Source organism: Dryas octopetala, chromosome 7 (assembly GCF_963921425.1).
Source record: "Dryas octopetala chromosome 7, drDryOcto1.1, whole genome shotgun sequence".
NCBI classification, from domain to species: domain Eukaryota; kingdom Viridiplantae; phylum Streptophyta; class Magnoliopsida; order Rosales; family Rosaceae; genus Dryas; species Dryas octopetala.
The window spans coordinates 6,224,668-6,252,349 of NC_141372.1; the positions used below are offsets into that span (position 1 = coordinate 6,224,668).

The 27,682-nt window shown below is 37.6% G+C and overlaps 4 protein-coding genes across 6 annotated transcripts; 1 reads left to right on the forward strand and 3 right to left on the reverse strand.

The window, feature by feature from the left end:
- Positions 1-335: 335 nt before the first annotated feature.
- Positions 336-3,576, reverse strand: LOC147279018 (endonuclease V family protein). Its single transcript, XM_086251019.1, has 9 exons — positions 3,421-3,576; positions 3,078-3,339; positions 2,810-2,872; positions 2,490-2,529; positions 2,052-2,116; positions 1,809-1,934; positions 1,360-1,488; positions 994-1,067; positions 336-793 (listed from the first exon to the last, which is right to left on the reverse strand). Exons 1-9 carry the CDS (start codon positions 3,507-3,509, stop codon positions 769-771), a joined length of 873 nt encoding a protein of 290 aa, XP_086107145.1. The 5' UTR covers positions 3,510-3,576; the 3' UTR covers positions 336-768.
- A 2,658-nt stretch (positions 3,577-6,234) lies between these two features.
- Positions 6,235-16,039, forward strand: DCAF1 (DDB1-CUL4 associated factor 1). 2 transcript variants are annotated; one of them, XM_086250698.1, is made up of 14 exons: positions 6,235-6,678; positions 7,772-7,850; positions 8,003-8,119; positions 8,233-8,411; positions 8,498-9,359; positions 9,444-9,541; positions 9,709-10,132; positions 10,264-10,866; positions 11,033-11,215; positions 11,316-11,804; positions 12,543-12,653; positions 12,876-12,994; positions 13,119-14,739; positions 15,217-16,039. In XM_086250698.1, the coding sequence occupies exons 1-14, from the start codon at positions 6,410-6,412 to the stop codon at positions 15,910-15,912; spliced, it is 5,850 nt and encodes a 1,949-aa protein (XP_086106824.1). In that variant the 5' UTR covers positions 6,235-6,409; the 3' UTR covers positions 15,913-16,039. The 2 variants fall into 2 exon arrangements, with proteins under 2 accessions (XP_086106824.1, XP_086106825.1); XM_086250699.1 differs by having other exon boundaries at positions 8,504-9,359.
- Positions 16,040-16,916: 877 nt separating this feature from the next.
- Positions 16,917-21,410, reverse strand: LOC147279020 (Class II aminoacyl-tRNA and biotin synthetases superfamily protein). Its single transcript, XM_086250560.1, has 10 exons — positions 20,565-21,410; positions 20,345-20,452; positions 20,114-20,227; positions 19,713-20,003; positions 19,510-19,620; positions 19,283-19,336; positions 18,598-18,677; positions 18,352-18,467; positions 17,982-18,096; positions 16,917-17,308 (listed from the first exon to the last, which is right to left on the reverse strand). Exons 1-10 carry the CDS (start codon positions 21,084-21,086, stop codon positions 17,182-17,184), a joined length of 1,638 nt encoding a protein of 545 aa, XP_086106686.1. The 5' UTR covers positions 21,087-21,410; the 3' UTR covers positions 16,917-17,181.
- Positions 21,411-21,905: 495 nt separating this feature from the next.
- On the reverse strand, positions 21,906-26,964 carry LOC147279021 (DDT domain-containing protein DDR4). 2 transcript variants are annotated; one of them, XM_086251795.1, is made up of 11 exons: positions 26,461-26,964; positions 26,266-26,376; positions 25,302-25,388; positions 25,191-25,228; positions 25,026-25,107; positions 24,695-24,801; positions 24,456-24,615; positions 24,295-24,387; positions 24,036-24,159; positions 23,579-23,621; positions 21,906-22,663 (listed from the first exon to the last, which is right to left on the reverse strand). In XM_086251795.1, the coding sequence occupies exons 1-11, from the start codon at positions 26,659-26,661 to the stop codon at positions 22,099-22,101; spliced, it is 1,611 nt and encodes a 536-aa protein (XP_086107921.1). In that variant the 5' UTR covers positions 26,662-26,964; the 3' UTR covers positions 21,906-22,098. The 2 variants fall into 2 exon arrangements, with proteins under 2 accessions (XP_086107921.1, XP_086107920.1); XM_086251794.1 differs by having other exon boundaries at positions 21,906-22,669.
- Between the last annotated feature and the right edge of the window lie 718 nt (positions 26,965-27,682).

A 27,682-nucleotide genomic window follows, 5' to 3' on the forward strand; every position in this document is an offset into this window, starting at 1 on the left:
TTGTTCACCACTTGAGGCATTAGATATGATATATTACTGGGACTTGATCCAAATTCAACCATTTACATGTTTTTTTTTTGGGCCAAGTTACCATCTAGACCCCATATGAGAATTGTCATTATCTCTAGGTTATGTGGTCATTATTGATATGGAGATCACAAATTACTCTTTCCATCAGTTGTTCATCCCTTCTGACTGAATCAATCAGATAAGTGCAATTTGTGAGAGGGAGAGAGGGAGAGAGAGGGAGAGAATAAAATTTAGAAAAAATGGTCAAATGGGTTTTTAACACCAAGATGAAAAAGTTATCTACTACATAAAATTTTCTATGGCATATATATTCATAACATCAATCAATCCAGCAACCCATTTTTATGCAAAACCCTTGATGGATCAGCAAAACAAGCCGAGAAAGACCGAGGCAAGTTATCAGGCTCCATCCATCCCATCCATCGATCAAGATTCTTTGAATATGTTTTGGGATCATAAGAATTAGAAGCCTGAGATGTTGCAACAGCAGCACTAGTACTAGAACTGAAATTTCTCTTCTTCTGATCCCTCTTGAATTTCTTCCAAAATGTTTGCTACCCTGCAGGTTGAGACTTCTTGTTGTAATTAGTGCTTGGCGTGTAGGGCTGTGTTGGTATCTCAGACCAATTAGAGTTGCTAGAAGAGGGATGTGTCAGCAAATTTAAACTTTGTTAAAGGGTCAAAGTGAGACCGCTGAAAGAGTCATTATTTGCAAGCCGCATGCCAACCTTTCTCTCTCTACTCCAACTGTAGATCTCGCTGCCTGGGAAACAGAAACAGAATGCGGTTTAATGTAGTTGATCCCAACAATCATGGAGACATACTCTGATCAAAAGTGGATAATAAACTTGTAATTGTCTCACTGCAAGTTCTAAATTGTGCTCAAAATGGTCCTCTGGCATTCAGTCCTTCAATGATCTTATGTATACATCATGAAAAAAGGGTCAAAAAAGGTGAACCTACCAGATTCTTAAATTGAATAATTTGGACATTCTCGCTTGATGCTTCCGAAGATATTCTCTAGATCTTATATCAGCCTGCATCAATATCAGAAAGAAAAAATGGAGCTTAAATATAACCTCTCCAACATTATACATTACATCAACTAAAGAAATAAAATAGTGATAATAAGTGGTTCTAACTCGAGAAATGTCAACATAGGCTAGATTACCAGCAAAACATTGTAGCAAACATTCTGAATAGAAAAGGCTATGATATCCAAACCTAGTTTCTACACTTGGGTTCAATAATAGGTCCAATATATTACTAAGGGCCATAGTGAATATGAAGACACTAAGCTTTTTAATAGTTCTGGTTTTCAGTTTTCACCTGCCGGATAGGCTCTGGGACACGATACTTGCTAGTCATTGTCACAATTCTGATGGCAGTATCAAGTGATATGCGGTGACCAATTGAAATAAATATAGGCTTCAATGAGCCACCTGTAGATCTCGCTGCCTGGGAAACAGAAACAGAATGCAGTCTCAACGTAGTTGATCCCAACAATCATGGACACATACTCTGATCAAAAGTGACACATAATAAACTTGTAATTGTCTTGCTGCAAGTTATAAATTGTGCTCAAAATAGTTAATTTAAACCTCCTTTAATGGAAACTAAAATCACAATAATCTCAGAGTAGCCTAAGTTGTATGAATCTTTATGTTCCTTATATTACATGCCAACCTTTTAAGATTCCTTTAAAAACCATTCCACATTGAGGTCTCAAAAGATTTAAACAGTTTGAAAGGAGAAATGAAACTTATAAAAATTCTTACTGCTCCCCATATACGCCCAGAGCATCCTGTCAAAGTAATAAAATCTTCAGCAGAATCAGCACAGTCTACTTTCGCTTTAAGAAGTTGCCTCACACCAGATAGCGTTAGACCATCGACATGATGAAGCTGAAATATGGTGGTTTGTCATGTCTTGAATATATATCAAGATCAATTTCTAAAAGTCAGACAAACAGAGAAAGCCCAAATCATGAAAGTTGATGGATGTATGCTGTCAGTATTTACATTTTTTCCAATCCCAATAGTAGGTAGATTTGCCAGAATGCCAAGATGACAAGCCAGGCCAAAACCTACAAAAGAAGCCCCACCTTTTTCAAATATTATCCAGTTGAGTAAGAAATCTAATTTCCTTTAATCAATCACAACTCAATTTAATGACAGAACTCTAAAAGAAGGTATCAACCAAATTATGCAAATTGAACAAACAGGTTCCAAAATGATCTCTTAAGAGTATAGAAGTCTTCCAGTTTGGAAGTGAGCCAAAGATTCAGTAGTCCCAAAAGATAACCAAACCATATTTTCAGCAACTCCAGACCTTCAGTCCAATCATAGACCTCAAATCATAATTAAAAGTAAAGCAAATAAATAAGAAAAAGCTGTATATGAGCTTCCTTTACAAAGGGAAAGCATATATTGCAACGGGATCTGTGTCAAAGGAGTTGCCTCGCGGATGAAGTATTCCATTGCCGTCCACCATTACCAGCTGTTAACATTAAAAATATCCATTGTTAGTTACCCAAGTTGTAAACTAATGGATAGTAGAAAATTCCAAAATACATAGAATAGTTTGTAAGGTACCAACTTTGCATAATATACCTTTCGTAAGTTAAATTTATGTATCTATATGTAAATCTGAAAAACCAAAATCATGTTAAAGCTTAGTAAAGTTTAAGCAATTCTCAATTAACCGTAAGCAGTTCAAATTTCTAACATTGTAACCAATTCATGTAGTAGGAAGTAGGAAGCAATGCAACGTAGATCACCTGTGGGTAGAAAGGAGTGGCATTGGTTTTCATTTTCTCCAAAAGCTCAAGAAGCACTGGGGCCTATATCAACATAGAACAATCAAATACATCAAACAGTTAATCATTTATACCATACACAACATTTGGCATGTAAAATTAGTGACATGAAATTATGGGTTCAAATTATTGGCATACAAAACACAAATACTTGTCTCTTACTTTTTCAGGTCCTGCGACAAAAACATTGCAGAAACATGAATAGATAAACAAAAGAAAAGAAATGGACCTCTCTGAAGGCAAGGAAGCCAGGAACATAAGGGACATGGAGGGTGACAAGAGAGAAATCTTCATAGACAACTTGGAGAGTATGGAGGTCCAAAACTACAAGAACCCCACATGCCATTGATGGGTCTTCCTTTGAATAGCTTATATCAACCCCACCCACATACTTCAACACCTCCTCTTTGTCCATGGCAGTATTAGATGTAGCTATTCTCCATGTGAATTCATTTTCTGCTATAAGTTTCTTCTTCAGCATCTCTTGGGCCCTGAAATTTTTTCATGATGATGTCAAAAATGGCATATAATTATGAAAATGTGTAGAGATTGTGATGGGTTTGCTGTGCTACTCTATCCAAGTTCTGTGTTCTGTTGAAGAAGAAGAAGGTGATGTCTCTGGTGAGGCTTGTTCCCTCTGGTCGTGGGATATGTTATCCATGTTGGGATTATGAATTTGCCTACAACCAAACGGTGGGCTTATGGCTCGCCTGGAGCCGTGCACTGATCAGCTGTGCATCCTGGAATCGAACACCGGTTGGGCATGGGAGTCGGAACATGTACGGAATCTTGGTGCTGACGTAGTAACTGGGCCAGGTGCGTTCTGGGCCTTATCACCTGAATTGAACCCACTTTAAAGATTGGGCCTTTATTACTTAAAGGGTTGTATGGCCCGTTCAAATTAGGCCAATTAGAAATCAGATTATCATAGTATTGATCTTCTCTTTTTTTTTCTTTTTTTTTTTTTCAAAATCATCAGGATTCCTCTAAAAAAAATCGTTTCAAATTCGTAAATGTTTTTTTTATCTATAAATTTTATTTTCATTCATCATTCATGATAAAAATATAAAAAGTCTCTTTTTTTTTTTTTTTATGAAATTACATTTTCTATTACTATTTGATGCAAAAATGGTGATAAGAAATTTCAAATTCCTCATTTTAAACTTATGTATTCAAAATGCCATCTTCTCAATTGAAAGATATACTAGATAGCATTCATAAACACTCAATAGATAGTCAATTTTTCAAAAAATAAATATATAGATCAAGATTTCATTTCTTATGCATTACAATAAGATATGACGTCAGACAACATTATTAATTGCATTTTGTTAAGTATTGTTTAAGAGTGATTTAAAGTTGAAAAAAATAAAGGTAAATTGCATTGTCAATGAAGTTATAAAGTCTCACGTTAATTTCACAAACGATTAGTCAAGGTCTTGTAATTTTTTTTTCTTGAGAGGTGAATATACTTTTTTTAATAAAGATATGATAATAATGCATTAGAGAGCCAAATCAGACATCTTCTATCCAAACTTAAAAAGAGTACCGGGTGCATGTGCAAATAGCAGCACTCCTTGAAAATTAAGATACATAACGGCGTGCTTAACAACTAGGTGTGTTACGTGATTATTTCTAAATACATGCTTTAAACACAATAAAATTAAAACAAGGAAATAGTAGTCAAGGACCAAGGTCTTGTAAATTTAGATAAATGTAATGCATAATTTTATAGCGGAGGCTATTCCGACCACTTTAACATATTTTAGATATATATTTTTTATTTTACCTTTTCTTGTAAAAAATTATGAAATTATCCAAATCCATTCGGCAACATGCTACTAAAATATACAAAGAAGTTTGGCAACTTACGGTCAAGGAATAAAATTTTGGGTTTCGAAGAAATTTCGATTTTTCTTAAATTTCGACAGAAATTAGATGGAAATGACGAAAATTGCTATCAAAATACAGAAATTTTGAATGAAACTTTATCATATGTTTATTTAACACATTATCTACTAAATTAAGAAAAAACATTGAAGAAATCAAATTATATAGTAGGTTTCATGTGATATAAGGTGAATATAATGCGCACTGGAGCAAATACTGTTAAATAAAATTAGTATAATGAATAAACAAAATTAGTATATTCTTTATACTGTATAATTTAATTATACACTAAAATCTAAACCCTAATACTCTATATACCCTAATACTCTTTATACTCTATAATTTATACAGTAAACCCTATATACTCTATATTTTTTAGGATATTAGGTTTTAAGCCATTTAGGATACTTTTAATTATTTTTTTATATAGAAATATATTAAAATTTAAGGTTTAAAATAACTAAAAGAAATTTCAAACTTTTTTTTTTCTTTCCAATTGCCCAAAGGCCCCAAACCCCCCTTATTTTTTTTTCTTTCCTTACTTTTTTTCCCCGTGCCTCTCTCTTCAGTTTTTTTATTTTTTTTTTCTTTCCTTCCTTTTTTCTCGTGTCTCTTATCTAACCAAGTTTTGTCTTCACTAAGTGTAACAACCCAAATTTTGGCTTATGGTAATTTTGTTACTTAAATTTTTCAAATTTGTTTTAAGGTTTGTTTGAAGGAATTAAAAATTTCTTTAAATTTATTTTAACTAACTTAGATCTTTGGTTGTAGTTCTAGAGTTTAGTTGAGTGGAAATAAATTTTAGAAAATGAAAATTCAAGAATTTGACGATTATTATTTTTTTCAAAATTAAATTATAAGAGTAGGATTTTTCATAATTTTTTTGAAAGCAATTTGACTATTTTGAGGTTATAGGAAATTAGTACTCATCAATATGAGTCCGTAGAATTTTTCAGTGAATTATTTGGAGTCTCGAGATATTTTTGGTGAATTTCTGAAGGTGGAGAAAATATAAAATATGAAAATTTCGATAAATTTCAGTAAATTTAGGTAAATTTTGATAAATTTCGGCGAAATCTTCCTAAAAAATTATTAAACATGTGTTTCGATTTCAATACTCAAAAAAATTGAAATTTTCGGCGAAACTTTCAAAATTTAATTCCTTACTTACGATTGAATATAATGATAATATTAAACAGAATATTGTCGAATGCCATTTTTTTATTTTCATACGATGTTTAAATAAATAAATATAAATATATATATGAGTCTAATTTTATTTCTTAAATAAATATATAAAGAAAGTGGTCCCAAAATCGTAAACGGGTCAAATCACGTCCGGTTCAACTAAACGCCGCGGTAGGGTTAGGGTTCCAAAGAGCCGGGTCGGGTATTTCCGGAACATTCCGAATCCACCTTTCTTTTTCGCACTCTTTCTCCTCCGCTATAAAGCCGAACGCACACTGCGCAAGAACGAGTTCGGTTCCCTCTATCATTTTTCTCGCTCTCTCTGCAAAACATCAAAAACCTATAAATACAAACCAATACGTACATACGTATATATAAATACTCGAATAATTCATTTCCAGTTGTAATTCTCTGCGCGATTCTATATATATATATATTTCTCTCTCTCTCTCTCTCTCTCTCTCTCTATCCGACATAGAGCATATGGAGGCAGCAGCCATGGACGACCAGCAAGGCCAAGGCCAAGCGGAGCTGCCAGCTCCTCCTCCACCGCCTCCGCCAGTGCCTGAATCGCAATCTCAAGGAGGCGAGGACGAAGAAGACGATGAGGAAGAAGAGGAGGTGAAGAATGAGGACGACGAATTGGTTGCCAAGGCTCAGAAGCTCATGGAGAAGATCACTTCCTCGCCTGATAACCCTAACCCCACTGTTCTTCACGCCCTTGCCTCCCTTCTTGAAACCCAAGAGTCACGGTACGAAGTGGGTTCTTGTTTCTTTTAAATTTGTTTGAAGCTTTATTGTTTTGTAAATTGATGCGGATTTATTTCAAGGTGTTGTTTGTAATGCTGGGCTCTCTGTTTTGCTCACTTGCATTTGCTTTTCTGAATATTGGGTTTTTTTTTTTTTTGTAAGTTGAGACACAATTAATGACGATAAATTTACAATTTTGAGGTGGTTTTAGATTAATCTATAGGCTGTGGGTTTCAACAACGTGTATAATTTTATATTTGCTGATTGCTGTGTTGAATTGGTGGATAATGTGAACGTTTTTTGGAATACCCGTCGTGAGGTTGTTAGAACTTGAGATGCTGTAATCTCAGTCATTTGCTTGAGTTTCTGTAAACCTCTAAGGCTCTAACTTGGCAGCCCGGGTTCTTACTTTCTGCTCGTGTCGATACTTGCTAATTTGGAAACCAGATATGGAATATGTAAAATAATGCTTCAAAATGTGATGTCATTGTTTAAGGACGGTATTGTTGTTATATCAAGAGGTTAGGGTTTTGCCTTGTCTTTAGGATGCCAATCTATGACATTAAATTATGCCTGGTTGTATGGGAATTGTTCTTTTTAGCGGAGGAAAGACAGTTGGAAATATGGTCATCAGATATATGAACTATCCACTTGGGAAGTAAATTAGGGGTGTTTGAGTGGTTAGCTATGAATTTTGGCGGAAGATGGTGGTAGCTATTTATAGCTGGGCAATAAAATTTCAAAATCAGAAGTTCTAGTATATTTTGGTTTGATTTAATGGATAGGTTATGCATCTGTCCTCATGAAGGGAATTAAGTTTGAAATCAGAGACTGGTATTGATTTTTTTTTTTTTAATAAATATGATAATTATGATATTATGATTATCCTTGTTTCCTTATAATATTTTGGCTAGTTATGTTTGCACTGTATGATGACTTTTCACTGTCTGTTTCATTGCACAAGTCTGCATATCATATATATGGCTATGTGGCTTGTTTTTTTTTTTTTTTTGGTTAATATAATTTCTGAACTTGTCTTTTTGGTAAATAAAATGTAACCTTTAATAAGAGAAAAACGATCATCATTTAACGCAGATACATGGAAGACAATGGTCATTCATCCAGCAGTGGTCGTGCTTCTCACAACATCGGACGACTAGGGAGCTTAGTCCGGGTAATTACTTTTGGCATGTGATTACCTTTGCATTTTTTTGTAAAAAATTATATTCTTGGGATGGGGGTCATCTGGGGAAGTTTTCTATAATAAGCCTTTGGTTATATTGTTTTGGAAAAGCTTTTTGTCCTAATTGTTTCTCTCTTTCTCAGGACAATGATGATTTCTTTGAATTAATATCTTCAAAGTATCTGTCAGAAGCGAGATACCCTGTCTCTGTCCGGGCAGCTGCTGGAAGAGTCCTTCTAAGCTGTTCACTAACTTGGACTGTAAGATTGTTGTTTCTTTCATATAATTGAGTTTCATTTTCTTTTCTTTTCTCATTAAAAAAATAAAAGAGACTTATTCTTGATCGCTATCAATCTGACTAAATGTGATACAGTATGCTCATGTTTTCGAAGAAGTTGTTTTGGAGAAAATAAAAGACTGTGTGATGGATGAGACTTCCAACTTTTCGGTTGAATACCAGAACTGGAAGCATGATTTGGGCGGAAAGGAGGTCTCAGATTTTGAAATGCTGAAGACGTATTCTACAGGACTTCTTGCTGTATGTTTGGCTGGGTATGCTCTTACTGTAGATCTTAATTTTCCCTTCCTCATTTTATTCTTATTGACTAGTTTGTTTCACATATCTTAATTTTTGTCAATGCCAGTGGTGGTCAAGTTGTGGAAGATGTGTTGACATCTGGATTGTCAGCCAAACTTATGCGGTATCTTCGTGTCCGTGTTTTGGGGGAGACGAGCATTAGTCAGAAGGATGCTGGTCATGTAACTGAGAGTAAAAATACCTCGGGTGCTATCTGTGTAAGAGGTAGAGATGAAGGTAGGGGTAGGGTTCGGCAGGTTTTGGAAACACCTCATTTTGATGATTTGAGGATAACAGATGAGAGATGCTTAGATGACCAGAGTGGTGAAGGGGATCAAGACAGAAGTATCAGTAGGCAAGCGTTTGGAGAAGAAGGTTGGGTTGATGATCAAAAACCACCTGATAGCTTGGATGAAGGGGTTGAGATCTATGATGTCGATGCCAGTGATGCTCGTGATTTACGTGATGGAAAGATAAAATCTGGGGATGTGGATGAAAATGGGAGAGATGACTCCTCAAGGCGCAGACCCAACCGTGGATGGGGAAGATCTAGAGGGAAGGGAAGGTCCAATGAAGGGGCTGTGGATAATGAGCAGTTGTTGACCTCACCAGGATCTGGAAGTCGGTTGGGACAGGGGAGGAGCTTAAGAGACAGGAGTTCATTAAAAAGTTCCGATGTGAAAAAAGTACCAGATTTCAGGAAGTGTTTGGGCAGGAATACTTCTGATGTTTTCTCCTCAGAAAGAGAGGATAATGATGACTGCTTCCAGGATTGCAGAGTTGGATGTAAAGATTTTTCAGATCTAGTGAAGAAAGCAGTTAGAGCTGCTGAAGCTGAAGCTAGAGCAGCCAATGCACCTGCAGAAGCCATCAAAGCTGCTGGTGATGCTGCTGCTGAAGTTGTCAAAAGTGCTGCTTTAGAGGTATGAAAAGCTCTCGCTCTCACTCTCTCTAACTACTTTTGTTTAATTTCTCACTACTTAGTTGTATGCCACTTAATTGTGCAGGAATTCAGAACTACAAATAATGAAGAAGCTGCAGTTTTGGCTGCTTCAAGAGCAGCATCTACTGTCATTGATGCTGCCAATTCAATTGAAGTTTCAAGGTAGGTATTTTTGCTTTTTAAATCAACTGACTTCTGTGCGATAAAAAAAAGTATTTAATACAGATACTTGATAAGTGTTCTCAACTTGTAGTTTTTGCTGACTGGTGGAGGGATAGTATGTACTTCTGTAAGTGTAGGTAATAATACTTTCCATGGCTTGGTGGCAGGAGCTCCAGTAGCATCAATGCTGAATCAATGACTTCAAGTAGCACAGAACCGGAAAGCCATGCAGATGTTGAAGAATACTTCAATCTCGATGCTGAATCCCTTGCACAGTTGAGAGAAAAATACTGTATTCAGTGTCTTGAGACTCTTGGAGAATATGTTGAAGTTCTTGGACCTGTACTGCATGAAAAGGGGGTGGATGTATGTCTTGCATTATTGCAACGAAATTCCAGACATAAGGAGGCATCAAAGGTTGCAATGCTTTTGCCTGATGTAATGAAGCTCATCTGTGCTTTGGCTGCTCACAGGAAATTTGCTGCATTGTTTGTGGATAGGGGTGGCATGCAGAAACTGCTTGCTGTTCCTAGAGTTGCTCAAACCTTCTTTGGCCTTTCTTCTTGCCTATTTACTATTGGTTCTCTCCAGGTAATGATATGTATGTGAAGGTTACCTGTTAGAAGTTCTAATTTCACGCGTGCTTTCATCATATGATAATAATATCCATCAAGTCTGTTTATCATCTCGTTTGTGATAACCATAAATATTTTTTGTTTTAGGGAATAATGGAGCGTGTTTGTGCTCTTCCTTCAGACGTGGTCTACCAGGTGGTTGAGTTAGCTCTTCAACTTCTCGAGTGCTCACAGGATCAAGCCAGAAAAAATGCAGCCTTATTTTTTGCTGCTGCATTTGTATTCAGGGCAGTTCTTGATGCTTTTGATGCTCAGGATGGCTTACAGAAATTACTGGGCCTTTTAAATGATGCTGCATCAGTAAGATCTGGAGTAAATTCTGGGGCATTAGGACTCTCTAGTTCAGGATCACTTCGAAATGATAGGTCACCTGCAGAAGTACTGACATCATCAGAGAAACAGATAGCTTATCACACTTGTGTTGCTTTACGGCAGTACTTCAGAGCCCATCTTCTTTTGCTTGTGGATTCTATTCGCCCAAATAAAAACACTCGTAGTGCGGCTCGGAATCTTCCAAGTGTAAGGGCAGCTTACAAGCCACTTGACATCAGTAATGAAGCTATGGATGCAGTATTTCTGCAGTTACAGAAGGATCGGAAGCTGGGTCCTGCATTTGTGAGAACTCGTTGGCTTGCAGTCGAAAAGTTTTTGGCTTCTAATGGACATATTACTATGTTGGAGTTATGCCAGGTATAATACATAAGGTTTAGGTCTCTCTTTCTTTGTGTGTGTGCGTGGAAAGATTCGGGCAAAGGTTATAGTGAATTCCCCCACCCTTGCCGCATGAACTTTCACATATGCTCTCTTGTTTTCACTTGCTGCCTTCTCGAGTCAAACTGAATTTTTCTTTCTGCAGGCCCCACCTGTCGAGCGGTATTTACATGATTTACTTCAATATGCATTGGGTGTGCTGCATATTGTTACATTGGTACCTAGCAGCCGCAAGATGATTGTCAATTCAACATTAAGCAATAATCGTGTTGGTATAGCAGTCATTTTGGATGCAGCAAGTGTTACTGGTAGTTATGTGGACCCTGAGGTAAAGGCATTCTTTCTGGCCTTTATTTCTAACCTTGATGCCGGTCTTGCTTTTCTGATATCGATGCAGTGATTCTAATTATGTATCTGTATCTTTTCAGATCATTCAGCCAGCACTAAATGTGTTAGTCAATCTCGTTTGTCCTCCACCTTCAATCAGCAATAAACCACCTTTACTTGCACAAGGTCAGCAGTCTGTTTCTGCCCAAACCTCAAATGGTCCTGCTTTGGAGACTAGAGATAGAAACACAGAACGTAATGTCTCAGATCGAGCTGGGGAGTCAGCTGGGGTAGGTAGCAATGCACAGACTCCTGCCCCAACAGCAACTTCAGGATTGGTGGGGGACCGCCGAATATCTTTAGGAGCTGGGGCAGGTTGTGCCGGCCTTGCTGCACAATTAGAGCAAGGTTATCGTCAAGCACGAGAGGCTGTTCGTGCCAATAACGGTATAAAGGTTCTCCTGCATCTCCTCCAACCACGCATATATTCACCTCCTGCTGCACTTGACTGTCTACGTGCCCTTGCTTGCCGAGTCCTTCTGGGTTTAGCCAGAGATGATACTATTGCACACATTTTGACAAAGCTCCAGGTAAATGATTTTTATATACAAACTACTGATTGCTTTACATGCATTGAATTTTTATTTTGTATATTCCTCCCTTGGATGTGGACTCTTGTGTCTGTTAGACCTGAAGATAAACCAAGAATCATATATTTGAAAAATGAGTTTCCATCCAAATGCATAATGAATGGGAAGCAGTTCTGACCCCTATCTTTTCTGCTTCGGCTCATTTGGTTTAAATGCTGGTGCAAAGCACCAGATTTATAAAATTAAAGGAAAAAAAAAAAAGAATTGAGTAGTATGAGTACATTCCCCTCCAAAACTTTAAAGATTTTAGAGTGTAATACTTCAAAAGTAAAGCTTTAATATCATTCTGAAATTTAGTAGTCCTAGAGAAGGTGGATTTATCTCTTTGTTTACACAGGTGGGGATATAGTATCAGTTGCAGAGAAGACTGAGAAGTGTTACACTGTATTCTTTTATTTTCTTCCACTGGTTCAATTATAAGGTTGTTTGAACAACTATACTGTTTGCCATAAATGGATCTGTTCCTCAGATATACTTTTGTGTCTTGCTATTTTTTTCTATATTCTGCTTTAGATTTTGCTTTGAACATAGTTTACTGCCTTCTTTTTCACTCTATCCACCAGGTTATTTGCCTTTAAGTTTTTAATCATGGTTTTGTTCTGTCATTTTTTAAAATTAGGACCTTATGTCAGATAAGTAAAATTTTTCCTGTTTACTAAGTGCAACTTGGTGTTCTAGGTTGGAAAGAAACTATCAGAACTAATTCGAGATTCAGGGAGCCAGACAAATGGAACTGAGCAAGGCAGGTGGCAAGCGGAACTTTCACAGGCAGCAATTGAACTAATTGCGGTAAGCATTTCTATTCTTTTAATGTTCCAATAAGGGGTTGCTTATAGATGTTAGTTTATATATCAAAGTCTGTATTAAAAGGATATAGGGATGTGCATCACATTATGATAGCTTTACTTTTTATGGCAAGGATATATTGTTAATCCATACTCTTTTGCCCCCTCCCTCCCTCCCACCCGTTTTTTACTTTTTAGTAATTTATGCCACATTTTTTTTTTGTAGATTGTGACGAATTCAGGACGTGCTAGTACGTTGGCTGCCACTGATGCTGCTATGCCAACTTTGAGGCGCATTGAAAGGGCAGCTATAGCTGCTGCCACTCCTATCACTTACCATTCCAGGTATTGTGTGATTTCTGGTATAATGCCATTATAAGTGTTGATTATGTACTCATTTGAATGGATTGCTTTTGATTTTTTTTTTTTTTTGTAACCTTTATGTGTACATGTGTGCTTGAAATTTCAGGGAACTTTTGCTCCTAATACATGAACACCTACAGGCATCTGGTTTGTCCGCTACAGCTGCTTCACTGCTAAAAGAGGCTCAGTTGATGCCTTTGCCATCCTTGGCTGCCCCCTCATCTCTTGTTCATCAAGCCACACAAGAAGCCCCCTCTGTGCAACTTCAATGGCCCTCCTCTGGTCGCACCCTTAGTGGATTTCTTACCAATAAATCAAAAATTACTGCAAGGGATGAGGAAGCAAGCTTGAAATCTGATTCTACTATGTCTTATTCAAAGAAAAAACCTTTGCTTTTCTCTCCTAATTTTGCTCTGCAGTCGAGGAATACCTCTCAGTCCCATGATTCTCACCCAGCAGCAGCCAGGAAAGTCTTCAGTGCATCGAAACAGTTATCTGCATCTGCAAATGAAACTTCATCAGAATCCTTGCTGAAACCTAATTTTGATACAGAGTCCCAATGTAAGACGCCCATTGTGTTGCCAATGAAAAGAAAATTAACCGAGTTAAAGGATCCTGGGTGTTTGTCATCATCGAAACGTCTCCACACTGGTGACCAAGGACTCCGTTCTCCGGTTTGCCCAACACCCAATAGTGTGCGGAAGAGCGGTCTACTATCTGATGCTGTTGGATTATCTACTCCAATTACTAACCTGAGGGATGAACATGGTCGATCAACACCAGCTTGTTTGCCATCAGATTACCCGGATGATAATCAGTATGGTAATTCTAGTATGGGCCTGGCAACACCATCCTCCCGACTTGGGCTTCAAAGTGACCCTCAACCAAGCAACTCAGAGCGGTTAACCCTAGACTCTGTGGTGGTTCAGTATTTGAAGCACCAGCATCGCCAGTGTCCTGCCCCTATAACAACTCTTCCACCACTCTCTCTGTTACACCCTCATGTTTGTCCTGAACCAAGACGAAGCCTTGATGCCCCATCAAATGTAACAGCGCGGCTTGGTACTCGTGAATTCAAAAGTATATATGGTGGGGTCCACGGAAATCGCAGAGATCGTCAGTTTGTTTACAGTAGATTCCGACCTTGGAGAACTTGTCGGGATGATTCTGGTGCTCCTTTGACATGCATCTCTTTTCTCAGTGATTCCTCTCATATTGCAGTAGGTAGCCATGGTGGAGAGCTCAAAATTTTTGACTCCAACAGCAGCAATGTACTGGAAAGTTGCGCAAGCCACCAGTCTCCTATTACGCTTGTTAAGTCTTATCTTTCTGGTGAGACCCAGCTTGTGCTTTCTTCAAGCTCTCACGACGTGAGGTTGTGGGAAGCATCTTCAGTCTCTGGTGGGCCCATGCATTCATATGAAGGGTGTAAAGCTGCACGATTTAGCAATTCTGGGGATATTTTTGCAGCTCTATCATCAGAGCTGGCCCAGCGAGAAATTCTCCTGTATGATATACAAACTTGCCAGTTGGAATCGAAACTGTCAGATTCATCTGCTAGCTCTACAGGTCGGGGACATGCTTATTCTCTTATACACTTCAACCCTTCAGACACGATGCTGCTTTGGAATGGGGTCCTGTGGGACAGGCGAGTTTCTAGCCCTGTACATCGTTTTGATCAGTTTACGGATTATGGGGGTGGCGGCTTCCATCCTGCTGGGAATGAGGTATGTAGAACCCTATGCCTACCATGATAGGCTCTAATTATATTGTTATTTTTTCTTGTATAAAATTGATTGGTTGTTCATGGCCTCTTACTCTACACCAGTATTTTGCTCAGGCAGGATTAGCAATATTAAAATAAAATATGTTATAGAACTCGTAAAGTATAATCTGGAAAAGGTTACCGTAGTGTTTAAATAGGTGGCTTTTTTCATGATATGTCCATATTTTCTAAGGAGAGAAACCTTTATAAATGATATTCATCATATTCTAACCTTCGAACAAGGGATCTAATTGATAGAACAAGGGAATAAATCAATCCTGTGTAAATGCTTGGCGTGCTTTTGTTGTGTAAAGCAGCTTTTCCTGGATTGCACTTTGATGTCAATTTATTGTGTTCTTATTTCCAAGATGACAGTCATCTGTGTTGTCTCACAAGCTTGTATTCTTCCCCTTGTTTGTTTTGATTATTTTTTCAATAGGTGATTATAAACTCTGAGGTCTGGGATCTCCGGAAATTTAGACTCCTTCGAAGTGTACCTTCACTAGACCAAACAACAATAACTTTTAATGCACACGGTGATGTAATTTATGCAATCCTCCGGAGGAATCTTGAGGATGTAATGTCAGCGGTTCACACCCGTCGTATAAAGCATCCCCTCTTTGCTGCTTTCCGCACGGTGGATGCAGTTAACTACTCTGACATTGCCACTATTCCAGTTGATCGTCGTGTCCTTGACTTTGCAACAGAGCCAACTGATTCTTTTCTTGGGTTGATTACAATGGATGACCAAGATGAGATGTTTGCTTCGGCTAGAATTTATGAAATTGGTCGCCGAAGGCCAACCGATGATGATTCTGATCCTGATGATGCTGAGAGTGAAGAGGATGAGGATGATGATGATGACGATGACGATGCAGATGTGGATCCTATACTGGGTCCGGATCTTGATGGGGATGATGATAGTGACGGTGATGATATGAGCAATGATGATGATGATGATGATAGTGTGAGCGACCTTGATGACGATGATGATGGAGACTTTAATATGGATGATGTAGGAGGTGGAATACTGGAGATTTTAACAGAGGGTGACGAGGATGAAGATGATAGTCAAGTGCTTGAAGATTTTAGCAGTGGTGATGAAGATTTTGCGGGCAATGGTTTTGGTTATTAACTGTAACATAATTTTTTTCTAAATGATTAGATTGTTATTAGTAGTTGACCAGATAATGTAATTAGTGTCTTTGGGTTTTCCCCATGATTTCTTTACCAATGAGAAAGGGCTAGTTTCATAAATTCATACGCAGATTTTGACCCACACCTTTTTTATATGCTTTTTGTGATCACACCATATAATTGTTCTAAAACCTAATGGGAAGGTTAAAATCTGGAGATTTCTTACTCAATGCCATGTGAGTATTTATTTAATAATGTATTTATTCATGATAAAAACTATCTGGGATCACCATTATCAATTGAAAAAAAAAAAAAAAAAAAATTAACAATGTGAAGGAGGGAAAGAAACTAGCCATCATTTTCCTCCATTTGTGATTTGCCCTCCGTTGAACCAAAACGAAAGAAATGGAAGTGCAAATAGAAAGAAGGAAACGGAAGTACTCGTCATGTTAAAGTTCGAACATTTCCTCCATTTAGGGCCCGTCTCCTTTGAAAGAGAGAGAGAGAGAGAGAGAGAGAGAGAGAGAGAGAGAGAATGCTGAGAATATTGAGGTACGACGCACCAAACTAGCACTCGTCAGACCAAAAAAAAAAAACAAAAGCGAGCACTCGTTCATAAGATCCAAAGAACGTGGTACAGGTGGAGCTGATAGCATAGGATTCGTCCAAAAGAAAAAGACATCGTGGCTTGCATTTGTTCTATTATTTTTGCAATTGGTTCATTTGTTGTGCTTGGATCAGGTCTTTCAGCTTGTTCAGTTGTTCGGGAATTAAAAAATACTTGATAAATAATCATATACACATATAAAAAGAAAATCAAAGTGTCTAATAGTAAACAGTTTCGTAGTGCACTTCGTTTATGCCACTCACTTGATCGAAAGAGAAGAAAAAAGTGAGAGACATTCAGGTCTTTCGCTGAACATAAAGCTGCAATGTCCATGAGATGAGCACACTGCTTGCCATATAGATAGGTCGATACATACAATCTTTCCATTCACATCATGAAATGAAACATCAATAGGACCTATCATTAAATCAAAAAGGATTTGCTGCTTGATTTGTAAGTTGTAACATCATTCCAGAAAATCAAGAAACGCTTAGTACCAAATACATATAAGCACCAAGGGAATGACAATGCTAAATCTGAATGTATATGTCTACAGAGCATGGAGGAAACGTATCAAAAATTAAGTATGTTTTCACAATCTCTAAACAAAAAATTCCCCCAAACTGCAATGTAAAAAGTGTGCATTGCTGTTTGACCATATTAAGGGGCAAGCCTAAGTGGATCACGAGGGAACAAAGAAGTCTTGCGTATGTTATTCAACCCGCAGAAGAGCATCACAACACGCTCGAGCCCTACTCCAAATCCGCCATGTGGAGGTGCACCGTATCTGCAAGAGGCATCATAAGATTTATTAAAAGTCTGGGGCAAAGGAACCTAGGTAGCTAAACAAGATTGAGCAGCATAATTCAAGGAATTTCAAGAATCATGTATCCAAGGAAAAGAAGAATGCATGGTGCATAAAAGGATTCTGATCCAGATTAGAGGGAATGCTTCAATTTCAATAATTGCATTACTTTATTCATCAGTGGATTTGGTTATCTGGTTAACCAACTGATGTCACTCGAGGAAATTTTTAAGTGCATACATTAAACTCCATGTCCCTAGGAATCAGCATAAATCATCTGACATAAACTATCCATTATGCTGCCTTCACTGGTTCTAAAAGAAAACTGTTAGGTGAATAATGAAAATTCATGACACAGAAAGTTTACAGATAACAAAAGTGTCTGAGATGCTAACAAATGCATTTGAGATAAATTGTCCAATCGTACATTGAGATTTGAGCATATCTTTCAAAACAGATATTTATGAAAATATGTGTTCGTTTACCAAAGATGCCTATTTTCACCTTCCAATTACTGTACAATTGATGTGTTTTCAGTTGGACATAGCTTTGGTAGGAAGTCAATTTGTACGCCATAATCAACATGTAGGGGAAGTGGCTGCTTTTAACTAGAACATTCTGAAAAAATAACATAGGGAACAAAACATAAGAATACCTGAAAGAATCAATATATGTTGATATTGTCTTCACATCAATTCCACATGCCTGTGCACGTTCCACCAAGAATTCTGGTACATGGACACGTTGTGCTCCTGAAATTATCTCTTCACCTGAGGGATGGAAAATACATAATTAGTTTCAAATTAAGTGCATGATCATCCAGAAAGTTCACTCACAAAAAATTGTCTAGTGTATAATGGAGTCCCCAAATATACATAGCATAACCAGCTCACATAATATGTTATCCATAACATATGTTATTCTTTTATGAAAGGGAGTACCAGCCTAGGTATCAAAATCAAACTAGCAAATTCATACAAGATATAAAAGCAACAATAATACTGATAAAACCATTGATGATTTACCTCGAATAAAAACGTCAAATGAATTACTGTAAGCAGGACTATCATAGCAAGGCATTGTATAGAATGGCCTGACAGCCAAAGGATAGCGGTGGAGTATGTAGAACTCGGTGCCATACCTATGATCAAGTAAAACCTAGTTCAAACATTTATGATAACTACAGAATTTAATTAATAAGAAAGCAAACTAAAAGGGAAGTACAATATAATTAATATAAATAGATGCAAAACAAAAAAAATTAAGATTACTTTTCCAAAACCAGTTGGCCCAATTTCCTTTCAGACTCGGTGTTTAGGTCCCCCATAGGATCTACTTCAACACCAGCATCCTGGACAAGCAAGTCAAACTTAAAATAAAAATAAAGAAAATTCTGCAATTGAAAGCAGGCAGGTCATGCATGTTTTACCATTACTATACATAAGAACCATACATGCTAAAAAAATCCATAGACTAGTTAAAAAAAGAAATAAATATTCAGCTTAATTAATAAAATGCCAAGGAAAATCCTCCACTCCCTCAACCACCACACTGGCCTAGACGAACAAAGCAGTTGCACATCCACTTTCGTGATTTTCATATGTTGCCCAACGTGCAACATACCTCCACACTACCTAGTTTGTTGATTGTTTCCAACAACTCATGGCCCCAGGTTTCTGACTTGGCAGAAATGCCTCCATGATGCTAATGACTCCATCTAAAACCCTCCTAATCCTGACTACAAAATAACTACACCAAATGAAAGATCAAGATGGTATGAATATCCTATCCCCTCTTTAACTTCAAGGCTTCTTAGTAATGATACTGCATCCACAACCATGTGAGACAGCTCTATCAGAGTTTACAACCATCCATACAATTTTCTACTTAATTCAATAGCAAAACAAGAACAAATAGAAAATAAGAAATAAATAAAAATTGCATATTATTCCTAACCTTGAGCATTTTAACACCTTCTTCAAATGTAAGTCGCAGAGTCTCTGGCAAGTACTGCAGATTTAAGAAATGCCAAAAATCAGATTCCAAAAACTATATAAACACAGGACATTTTTATTATATAACTAACAAGAATAGAGATAATTAGTTTAGGCACATGACCATGCAGAACCGAACACGTCACATTCCAAATATTATGTCAATAAAAAATAAATAAGAATCATGACCTTCAATGGTTGGAATGGATATTGTCTCCCAACAGCTTCAAGTTCCTTCTCACAATTCTTGTTCAAACTGTTGAACATTGTAACAAATAAACGGCCAACAATATCCATCACCTGTTCAAACAAGCATATGACTGCTCAGTAAATCACATCCATCATCATAATCGGGTGCTAAGGGAAAAAGGCCTCAAACATTCAAATTCTACCTCAGAATAGTGCTTCTTGATCTCCATTTCAACATCAAGACCAGTAAATTCGCACAAATGTCTATGAGTATAGGAGTCCTCGGCTCTAAAAACAGGACCAATCTCAAAAACACGGCCAAAGTCACCACAGATAGCCATCTGCTTGTGAAGCTGAGGTGACTGGGCAAGGCAGGCAGGTTGCCCCTTGTAGTCGAGTCTAAAAACAGCAGCGCCTCCTTCACTTGAACCAGCAATCAATTTTGGCGTGTGGATTTCAAAAAAATCTTCAGATAACAAGAACTGCCTAAAGATCTGCACAACAACACAAGCAATTTCATACACAATTAAACATTAACAACAAACTTTCACAAACTTTAGAGAGAGAATAAATACAATAAATACACATATGGTACAAAACTTACATTTCCAACTCGACTCTGGATGCGGAATATCCCTTGATTAGCCGGTGTACGAATGTCAAGTACTCTATAATTCAAGCGGGTATCCTGATTAACACGAACAAGTCTTTCTCCAGCCTACACCCAACAAATGGTCCAATAAATATACACATAAAAACCCAAATACTTGACAAAGCTTCTTCAGTAACACAATTCATAAAAGCTCTCATATTACTCTATTAATGGTCATTGTACCTGCAAAGCTTGTTCAATTTCGACTTCACTTCGAGCAGCATCCTCAATGTTGATAGGTAGGACGGAGGCCTTATCTACACAATACAATTTTCTCACCTGAACCTCCACCTGCAACAATTAATTACAACAGCCCAAATTACAATCATTCACTAATTAATCAGTTAGCTCAGGTTTTAACTGAACATTCAAATTTAAAAAAAAAAATTTAAAAATAAATAACCTGTTGTGTAGTGCCTTTTACTGCAACCTCAGGAACAGACACAATGCCTTGAATGTCGACGATGGACTCGCGGCTCAAGCCCGCGACGTACTTCACCATCTGCCGGCTCACCACATCGGGCTGCACCGTAGCAACGCACTGCACAGTGAACCCCGTCTGTCTCACAACCACAAACGCCATGTTCTTTCCCACGGCTCGGATCGTCTGAGCTCGCCCTCGTACTAGCACCGTCTGGTCCTTCAACGCCTCCGTCAGCGCGCCGACCTCCGTCCATAGGCTGACGTCAGAGGCCTCCTTGGATTGGAGCTCATTGAGCGGAACGTCGCCGTAGTTGGCTTTGAGTGGGTCCTCTTCCTCCATGGCGAGGTTGCGAGCCGCGGCAGCTAAGGCTTCTTGCTCTTGGCGGCGGCGGAGCTTCTCTTGCTTGGCGGCTTCTTTCTTCGCGGCCTTCTTGCTCACGGAGGAGTTCGAGTCTTCGCCGCCGTGTGGCGGCTCGGAAGGGGTTTGAGATGCGGACGACATCGTTTGGTTCAGAATCGGAGTGAGAAATAAGAATGCGTTGGTTTTGTGATTTAGGTTTTTGTGAGTTGGACACTTGGACTTTATACACGCTTAAGAAGATAGAGAGTGAGAGTGAAGAGTTTTTTTTGGGTCAGGGAGAAACAGAGAGATAGTATTCGCCTATTCGGTGAGCTTTTCTTGTTGGGCAAGTCTAAAACCAGCAGCTATTGATAAACATAAGCCCAGGTCCATGTTCCAGAATCAGTTAAGGTTGCTGTACCCACAAGTCACCCGTGATTTACTCTCCCAAAACTTACCATAGGTGTGTTTTCTAATACTAAGAGAGAAGATGAATCAAATACTCAAATAGTAAGTGGTATTTGTGTTTATACAATTGGAGAGTTCCCAAATTTAAATGTCAAAAACAAAGGAAGTATAATGAGAGTTCGAAGCTGCCATATCATCTGTTGCATTATTTGGTAATTAAAAATTGGAAGAAAAATTGGCTCTAGTATTACCATTTTCTAAAGAGTATGTCTTAGAACTTATGGACTCAATGAATGGAGTATGATTCGTGAAATTATGGACCACTTTAAAAAGAGGTAGATGAGAAAAAAATTGGAAAAATGATTCTATTGTTATTTCAGAATTACGGCTTGGAATCAATTAACATATGCCATATTTTATCAATCTGCCAAATATCATCAGCAGCCAGATAAGGTGAGTTGAATGAATAACAAGGGGGTAACTTGAGGTTTAGGTGTGTTGCCACTTGCTGACTTGACTCGCTTCACCAAAACATAAATATTGAGTTTGTGTCCATGATATTTGGCTGAAACCAACACTTGCATAAACAAGCATCACTACATCAATTTCTGGAACTGAGACATGATACCATGGTAAAAATACCAAGTTCACATTTTGCATATACAAACACAAGTGTTCCAAAAATTTCCTCTGTAATACAAAATTTGAGGAAAGTCATCTCATGCTGCTTACTGACTTGTACATTACGTTTTTCTTCAGAAGACTTTTAGCTTTCACTGACCTCTTTTGGATCAGTAACTGGAGATGGGTTTTCATGCCCCGACATCCCACTGTTTGCATGTCCCACTGAGTCTTCATCATCAGAGTCTTGTACTACAACAGAATCGAGGGCAGAGTTACGTATGGGTCTTTGTCTCGACCTATTCTTTGAGCTCAAGTCTCTGTTTTCCACAGCTTGATGGCTAGTGCCGCGAGCTAGTCTTGTACTCCAGCGCACACCCATAGGCTTCTGGGCAATACTATCAGTCTGAGCATGGTTCTTGTCTATTTCAGAATTGCCCGAGTCACTATGATCACAGTTATCTTCATCCTTTGTGCCACCCCAATTGTTATCATCATCGTCACTAGGAACTTCTTGGAGCATGTCAGTGTCAGTGTCACTACTCATGGAGTCATCCTTCTTACCAGAATGGTTGGTGTCACTGTTCATGGAATCACTTGTTTTATCCGAGTAGCCTTCTGAGTTTGTGTCTCTCTCTGAGGCATCATTGGTGGCAATGTCATTTCTTCTTCTATGCTTCCCTTCTTGCTTTTTGTCTTCAGTAGTTTTCCTGTTACTGAACCACAAGTAAAATTTACAAATCGGTAAAAGGATTTATATAATGTGGAAAGAAACTAGCAGGCAAAGTCACAAACAGGATCCTATCAACATCAAGAATAAGTTTTGGGGTCACAAGAAGACAAGGAAATTATGAAAAAAAAAATCCTTGCAGGGGGGGGGGGGGGTATCCTTCATATGCTGATGAAAGTCATTTTTCAAGAAAGAAAAATTTACTTGAAACCATGCAATATGCAAATAGGGTCACAAAATCAGAAAATAATGTCTACTAGGACACTTTCGCAATTGGTGCATGCCTGTGCCATTTTCTTTTTTATGGGAAGACAATACAACTTAACAACCTCTCTCTTTATATCCCTTCCTTTCCCTTCCAGTACACCCAACCAGCCCACAAGTCACAAGTCTCACATTCACACAAGTATTTTCATGTGGAGTTAGAAGTAATAACCAACTGCTAATCACAAAAACAACCCCTAAGTGTGTTGAGCTCTGTTCCAGTACAGCTAGCATGAGAACTCAAGTAACCAAATGCTATAAAGCTAAAACACAATCACAAATTGACCAAAGAAATTGTCACCAATACCATCCAACTTATTGGAATAAGTGTCCCAGTTCTGCATCATTCATCAATTATCAGAGGTCTTTCACCCAGTGGGGCATTAAACAACTCCTGATTCAGCAACCATGTGGTCTATATGTGATAATGGGGTGGACCATGAAACATAGAAAATCAAATATAGCATCAAAGAAAGTTATGCTTCTCTTATTCATGTATGTGTTTATGGCGCACCAATTAAATAATACTTAAGGATTATCACAACACATCCTACAGCAGCCATTGAGCAAGAAGGATAATCAAGTATTAATAAGTAAAGGTAGGCATATAGTCAGATAACATAAATCTTACTTTGTTACTTTTATAGCCTCATGAATGGCCCGGTCATACTCATCTGCACATATTTCAAAACAAACCTATATTAGAATGTAAAGGTAAAAAATAAAGAATAAGGAAGTAAGGAGTGGTAGGTACCGGGATACATCCAGAATAAACTTATCATCATTGCTTTTAACATAAAGAAATTAAAATAGTTGTTCTCAAGTTCATAGCTTACCCTGGAACTTCTCTAATTTCCCACACATCATATTAGAAAACGGAGTAGAAAAGTGATCTAATTACTGAATTTTCACATAAATTGCAACTTTACCACTTATGAAGCATTAAGAGACCTTAAACTTCCCAAGAGAAGTGTTTGATGCAATCAGTATTACTGGAACATTTAGATTTATAAGGAGCTTACTAAATTTCAATCATGACCTATGTCACATACTGAGAAGAAGCTAACCAAAAAAAATTTGCATCATACCAAATGTGTAGCTGACAGGCCTACGGTTGCGACAGGAACGAGTAGTTCCTGCACCATAAGAATTTCTAAAATCATTCAGTTGCCTCTCTTGCCTTTGTTTCTTTTTCAGTGCCCTTTCCTTCTTCTGTAGAATACAACAGCTTTTAGTATGAACAACAAACAAACTACGCAAGCATAAGACTGTTACATAAGGTTCACTGCTAACAGTGATGCCCCCAGTCTCAAAATTGGAAGCCACAAAAGCATTGCAAACATTGACCTTCTGAAGATTCTCAAGAACAGGAATAGCATCAGTTTCAACAGTCTTAGCAACCGCAACTTCTGCTCCAACTTTGCTTGATGAGAGTTCATCCTGCAATTACATCAAGGAATAATTAACTATGGATTTTAGTCTCAGGATAAACAAAAATTTTGACTTACAACAACTGTACGAAATTCTTCAAGATTGGTTGCTAGTGTTTCCCACTGGAAACTGATAGTTGGTAGGTTTTGACGTCCTTTTCCCCTAGCTTTTGCCTTTGACTCAAGGACAGTTACTTCCTTGTATAATCTATGACCAGTAATTGTATTTCCATCATACCTGGCATGAATGAGGTAAGTGGTGTAGAAACTGATTGTGCCATCAAAGATATAAAACTCATTGCATATCAAAAGATTACCAATAGGAAGTTCCATTTCCATCTCCTCCTATCTTATCTTTTCGGAAGGAAGAAACTTGAGTTCCTTGTTTCAGAGCATCATTAATATAAGCCACTGTATCATCTTGCTGGAAACAAAAGGAATGTGTTATTTACATCAAAAAAATCACAAACAAGGGAAATAAAAAAAACAGACTCCCGCATATACTTTGAACATATAGTGGCATGTTCAGGTAAAATGACAATGGGTCACAATTGGTAACATACAGTTAGAACATCTGATGGCTAAAAAGCATGCAAACACATGGACATAGAACATAAACTACATGAAAAAAGAAGCAGGACTTCATACATCAGCTCGGAGTTCACAAAGTGCTTTTAAGAGTAGTAAACGTTTTGTTGGATCAAGTCCTTTGTAATGAGATATCTCCTCTCTGCACAAACAGCAGAAATGGCCTAAGTTGATTTCAAAAATGAAATCAGATTAGATACAGTCAAACTAACTCATTGTCAATACCCTTTAGCTGCCTTTAGTGGAATCTCCCCCTCAGCAACCTGCATTAAAGAGAAAATATATCGATGCAGGTTATGCACACACCATATACAAGAAGGGGGTAAAAGGACTCACCCATGGCCACCACATGTCAAGTTTCTTACAAAGCACAGTCACCCATGCATCAGAACCATCCAATGATTTACTTACAGGTGGTATTCCCTGCCAAAAACGCAGGTCACAGAGTTGTGAGACGAAGATGATCATATGCATAAAATGAAAGAAGATAATCATGGTAACATTTTGTCTATATGGATTTCAGAACCAGCTGAAAACAAATCAAATTGTTTCCTTTCTTGACACTTGAAATCAATCTATTCCTACCTAGTCTATGAAGACCATTCTGTTTGTTTCTTAATCCGGAAAAAATCTACACAACTTGTTATAAAAACAGAAGTACAACTCTGTCTTCACTGAAACTGACTATTCAGTGAACCATATATCATAATAAAATAGAGAAAGAATCATCTAAGATTTTTAAACTTAGGTAAACAAAATCAATCAGAACTTTTTTAAACAAATAAAAAATAAAATGGCACAGTTCAACTATTAAATTCTTGGTTCATTTAAGCTTTAGGTAAAACAACATTACTAGACTGAACATATGTAGAAAAATATCAAGTTACTAATTAAATCATATATATATATATATATATTCCATATGGGTATCACATTATACTAATCCATGAATGAATACAAGCCATTGAATGCACAATTTAATCAAACGCACAAATCTTTTTGGACAAATATTATGTAGTAAACAAAGAAAAAGAAACCAATAGACACCATTTCTCACCCTTGTCTTCATATAACACAGTTAACACTATCCAATATATAAGCGGTTATCAAAATGCTCGTTATATGAAAAGACCAAACACCAAACCCGAGGTTCATTCGGTGCCAATGAGCAGTACAAAACAATAAAGTACTTCACCAATAACGCATTAACGTTTACATTAATGCACCAACAATGAACAACTTAAGAAGCAAATAGTGAGATCAAACTAGTAAATACACATATAGTAAAAGAATCACAAACATGCAAAAGGGCAATGTGAATCTGAGCAAGTGAACTGTTGGGGGTTATCAAACCCATCTCTATCTCTTCCGCTGATATTTTTGCAACCTTCCCAATAACCGGCTCAAATACCTACCAAAAAATAATAATAATATTAAGAAATGAAAATAAAAATCAAATTTTTTTTCTCTGAAACCAACAAATTAGGATTTATACCGTCAAGAAGTTGATGACGGAGGCCAGTTCCCATCGTTCACGTAGCTTCGCAACCTCGGCTTTTAGAGGATCTTTTTCTTCTTCTCCTCCTTCCAAAACCACTACTTCATCGTCTTCCTTCACCGACCGCTTTTCTTCTCCGACGACCTCGCTCGCCGCCTGTGCCTCATGTGCTGTACGTGTCCGACGACCTCCGGCCATACCTCAAGGACAAGACAATCTTAGAGAGAGAGAGAGAGAGAGAGGGTACAGGAAACGAAAGGAAAGCTGAAATTCAGTGAGAAATGGAGGGAGTTGCGGGAAATGAAGTTGGGAGTGAATTCTTATTTTGGGGATTTTCCCGCCTAAATCTTTTACCACAGATCGTGGTTAAGGACCTAAGGTTAGATTTCTAGGGTTAATTTCAGGTTCGTCTTATCGACTCTCCCTCTCTCTGTGTCAGGTCTCTGCCTGAGTCGAAACGCTGCGTTTTCAAACTTTTAGATTTTTTCTTAGATCTGTGGAATTTTGAGATTACACTTTGTTATGCTTTCCCAATAAATTTTTTTGCTGAGATAATAATACTGTTATATAGTGTTACTAATTTAGATAATATAATAATGAATAATAGGTTTATTCTTTAGATACAATATAAATTAATAAATATATACATGTTATTATTATAGGGAGAGGCTCTAATAGTGGATTAATTGAGGACACCGCTGAATATTTACAAGGTTAATGTGGATGTGGCAGTTCCGATGGGCAGTGATTTCGTAGAGCTGGTGTCATTGTACGGGACAGTGCGGGTGAGGTTCTTGGCTCCCTTTCGAAGCCTATGACTGGTGTCCATTGGCTCTGCTTGCTGAAGTGAGATTTGCAACTGACCTTGGAATGACAATGTGTGTGTTTTAATCTGATGACCAAGAAGGCAAAAAGTGGTGTTCATTCCATAATTTGGAGCATTCGACATCGAAATATACGATTGTAGAGGAGGTTTAAGCTCTCTTGCATCACTTTAGTTTTGTTTCATTTCAATTTTGGCCTAGGACTAATTATAGGTAGTTCATAAGCTTGCACAATTTTCTTTATTTGTGTGTGATGAACATATATATATGGGTCGAGGAGACTCCCCCTGGATGTATGATGTCCGAGGACAACTCTTTTTATGCTTAAATAAGAGAGCTCAATTCTACTAAAAAAAAAGGTGGATTAGTTATGCCTTCAAATTTGTAAATAAGGA

Coding starts and splice junctions, on each gene's coding strand:
- LOC147279018 (XM_086251019.1), bottom strand. CDS start 3,509: ATGGATAACATATCCCACGACCAGAGGGAACAAGCCTCACCAGAGACA. Junction 3,340..3,420: donor GAACACAGAACTTGGATAGA/GTAGCACAGCAA, acceptor AAAAAATTTCAG/GGCCCAAGAGATGCTGAAGA. Junction 1,068..1,359: donor TCCCAGAGCCTATCCGGCAG/GTGAAAACTGAA, acceptor ATATTGATGCAG/GCTGATATAAGATCTAGAGA.
- DCAF1 (XM_086250698.1), top strand. CDS start 6,410: ATGGAGGCAGCAGCCATGGACGACCAGCAAGGCCAAGGCCAAGCGGAG. Junction 6,679..7,771: donor CTTGAAACCCAAGAGTCACG/GTACGAAGTGGG, acceptor CATTTAACGCAG/ATACATGGAAGACAATGGTC. Junction 8,412..8,497: donor CTTGCTGTATGTTTGGCTGG/GTATGCTCTTAC, acceptor AATTTTTGTCAA/TGCCAGTGGTGGTCAAGTTG.
- LOC147279020 (XM_086250560.1), bottom strand. CDS start 21,086: ATGTCGTCCGCATCTCAAACCCCTTCCGAGCCGCCACACGGCGGCGAA. Junction 20,228..20,344: donor AAATTGAACAAGCTTTGCAG/GTACAATGACCA, acceptor TGTTGGGTGTAG/GCTGGAGAAAGACTTGTTCG. Junction 18,468..18,597: donor GGCCAACTGGTTTTGGAAAA/GTAATCTTAATT, acceptor ACTTGATCATAG/GTATGGCACCGAGTTCTACA.
- LOC147279021 (XM_086251794.1), bottom strand. CDS start 26,661: ATGGCCGGAGGTCGTCGGACACGTACAGCACATGAGGCACAGGCGGCG. Junction 26,377..26,460: donor CCGTCATCAACTTCTTGACG/GTATAAATCCTA, acceptor ATTTTTTGGTAG/GTATTTGAGCCGGTTATTGG. Junction 25,229..25,301: donor TTGACATGTGGTGGCCATGG/GTGAGTCCTTTT, acceptor TCTTTAATGCAG/GTTGCTGAGGGGGAGATTCC.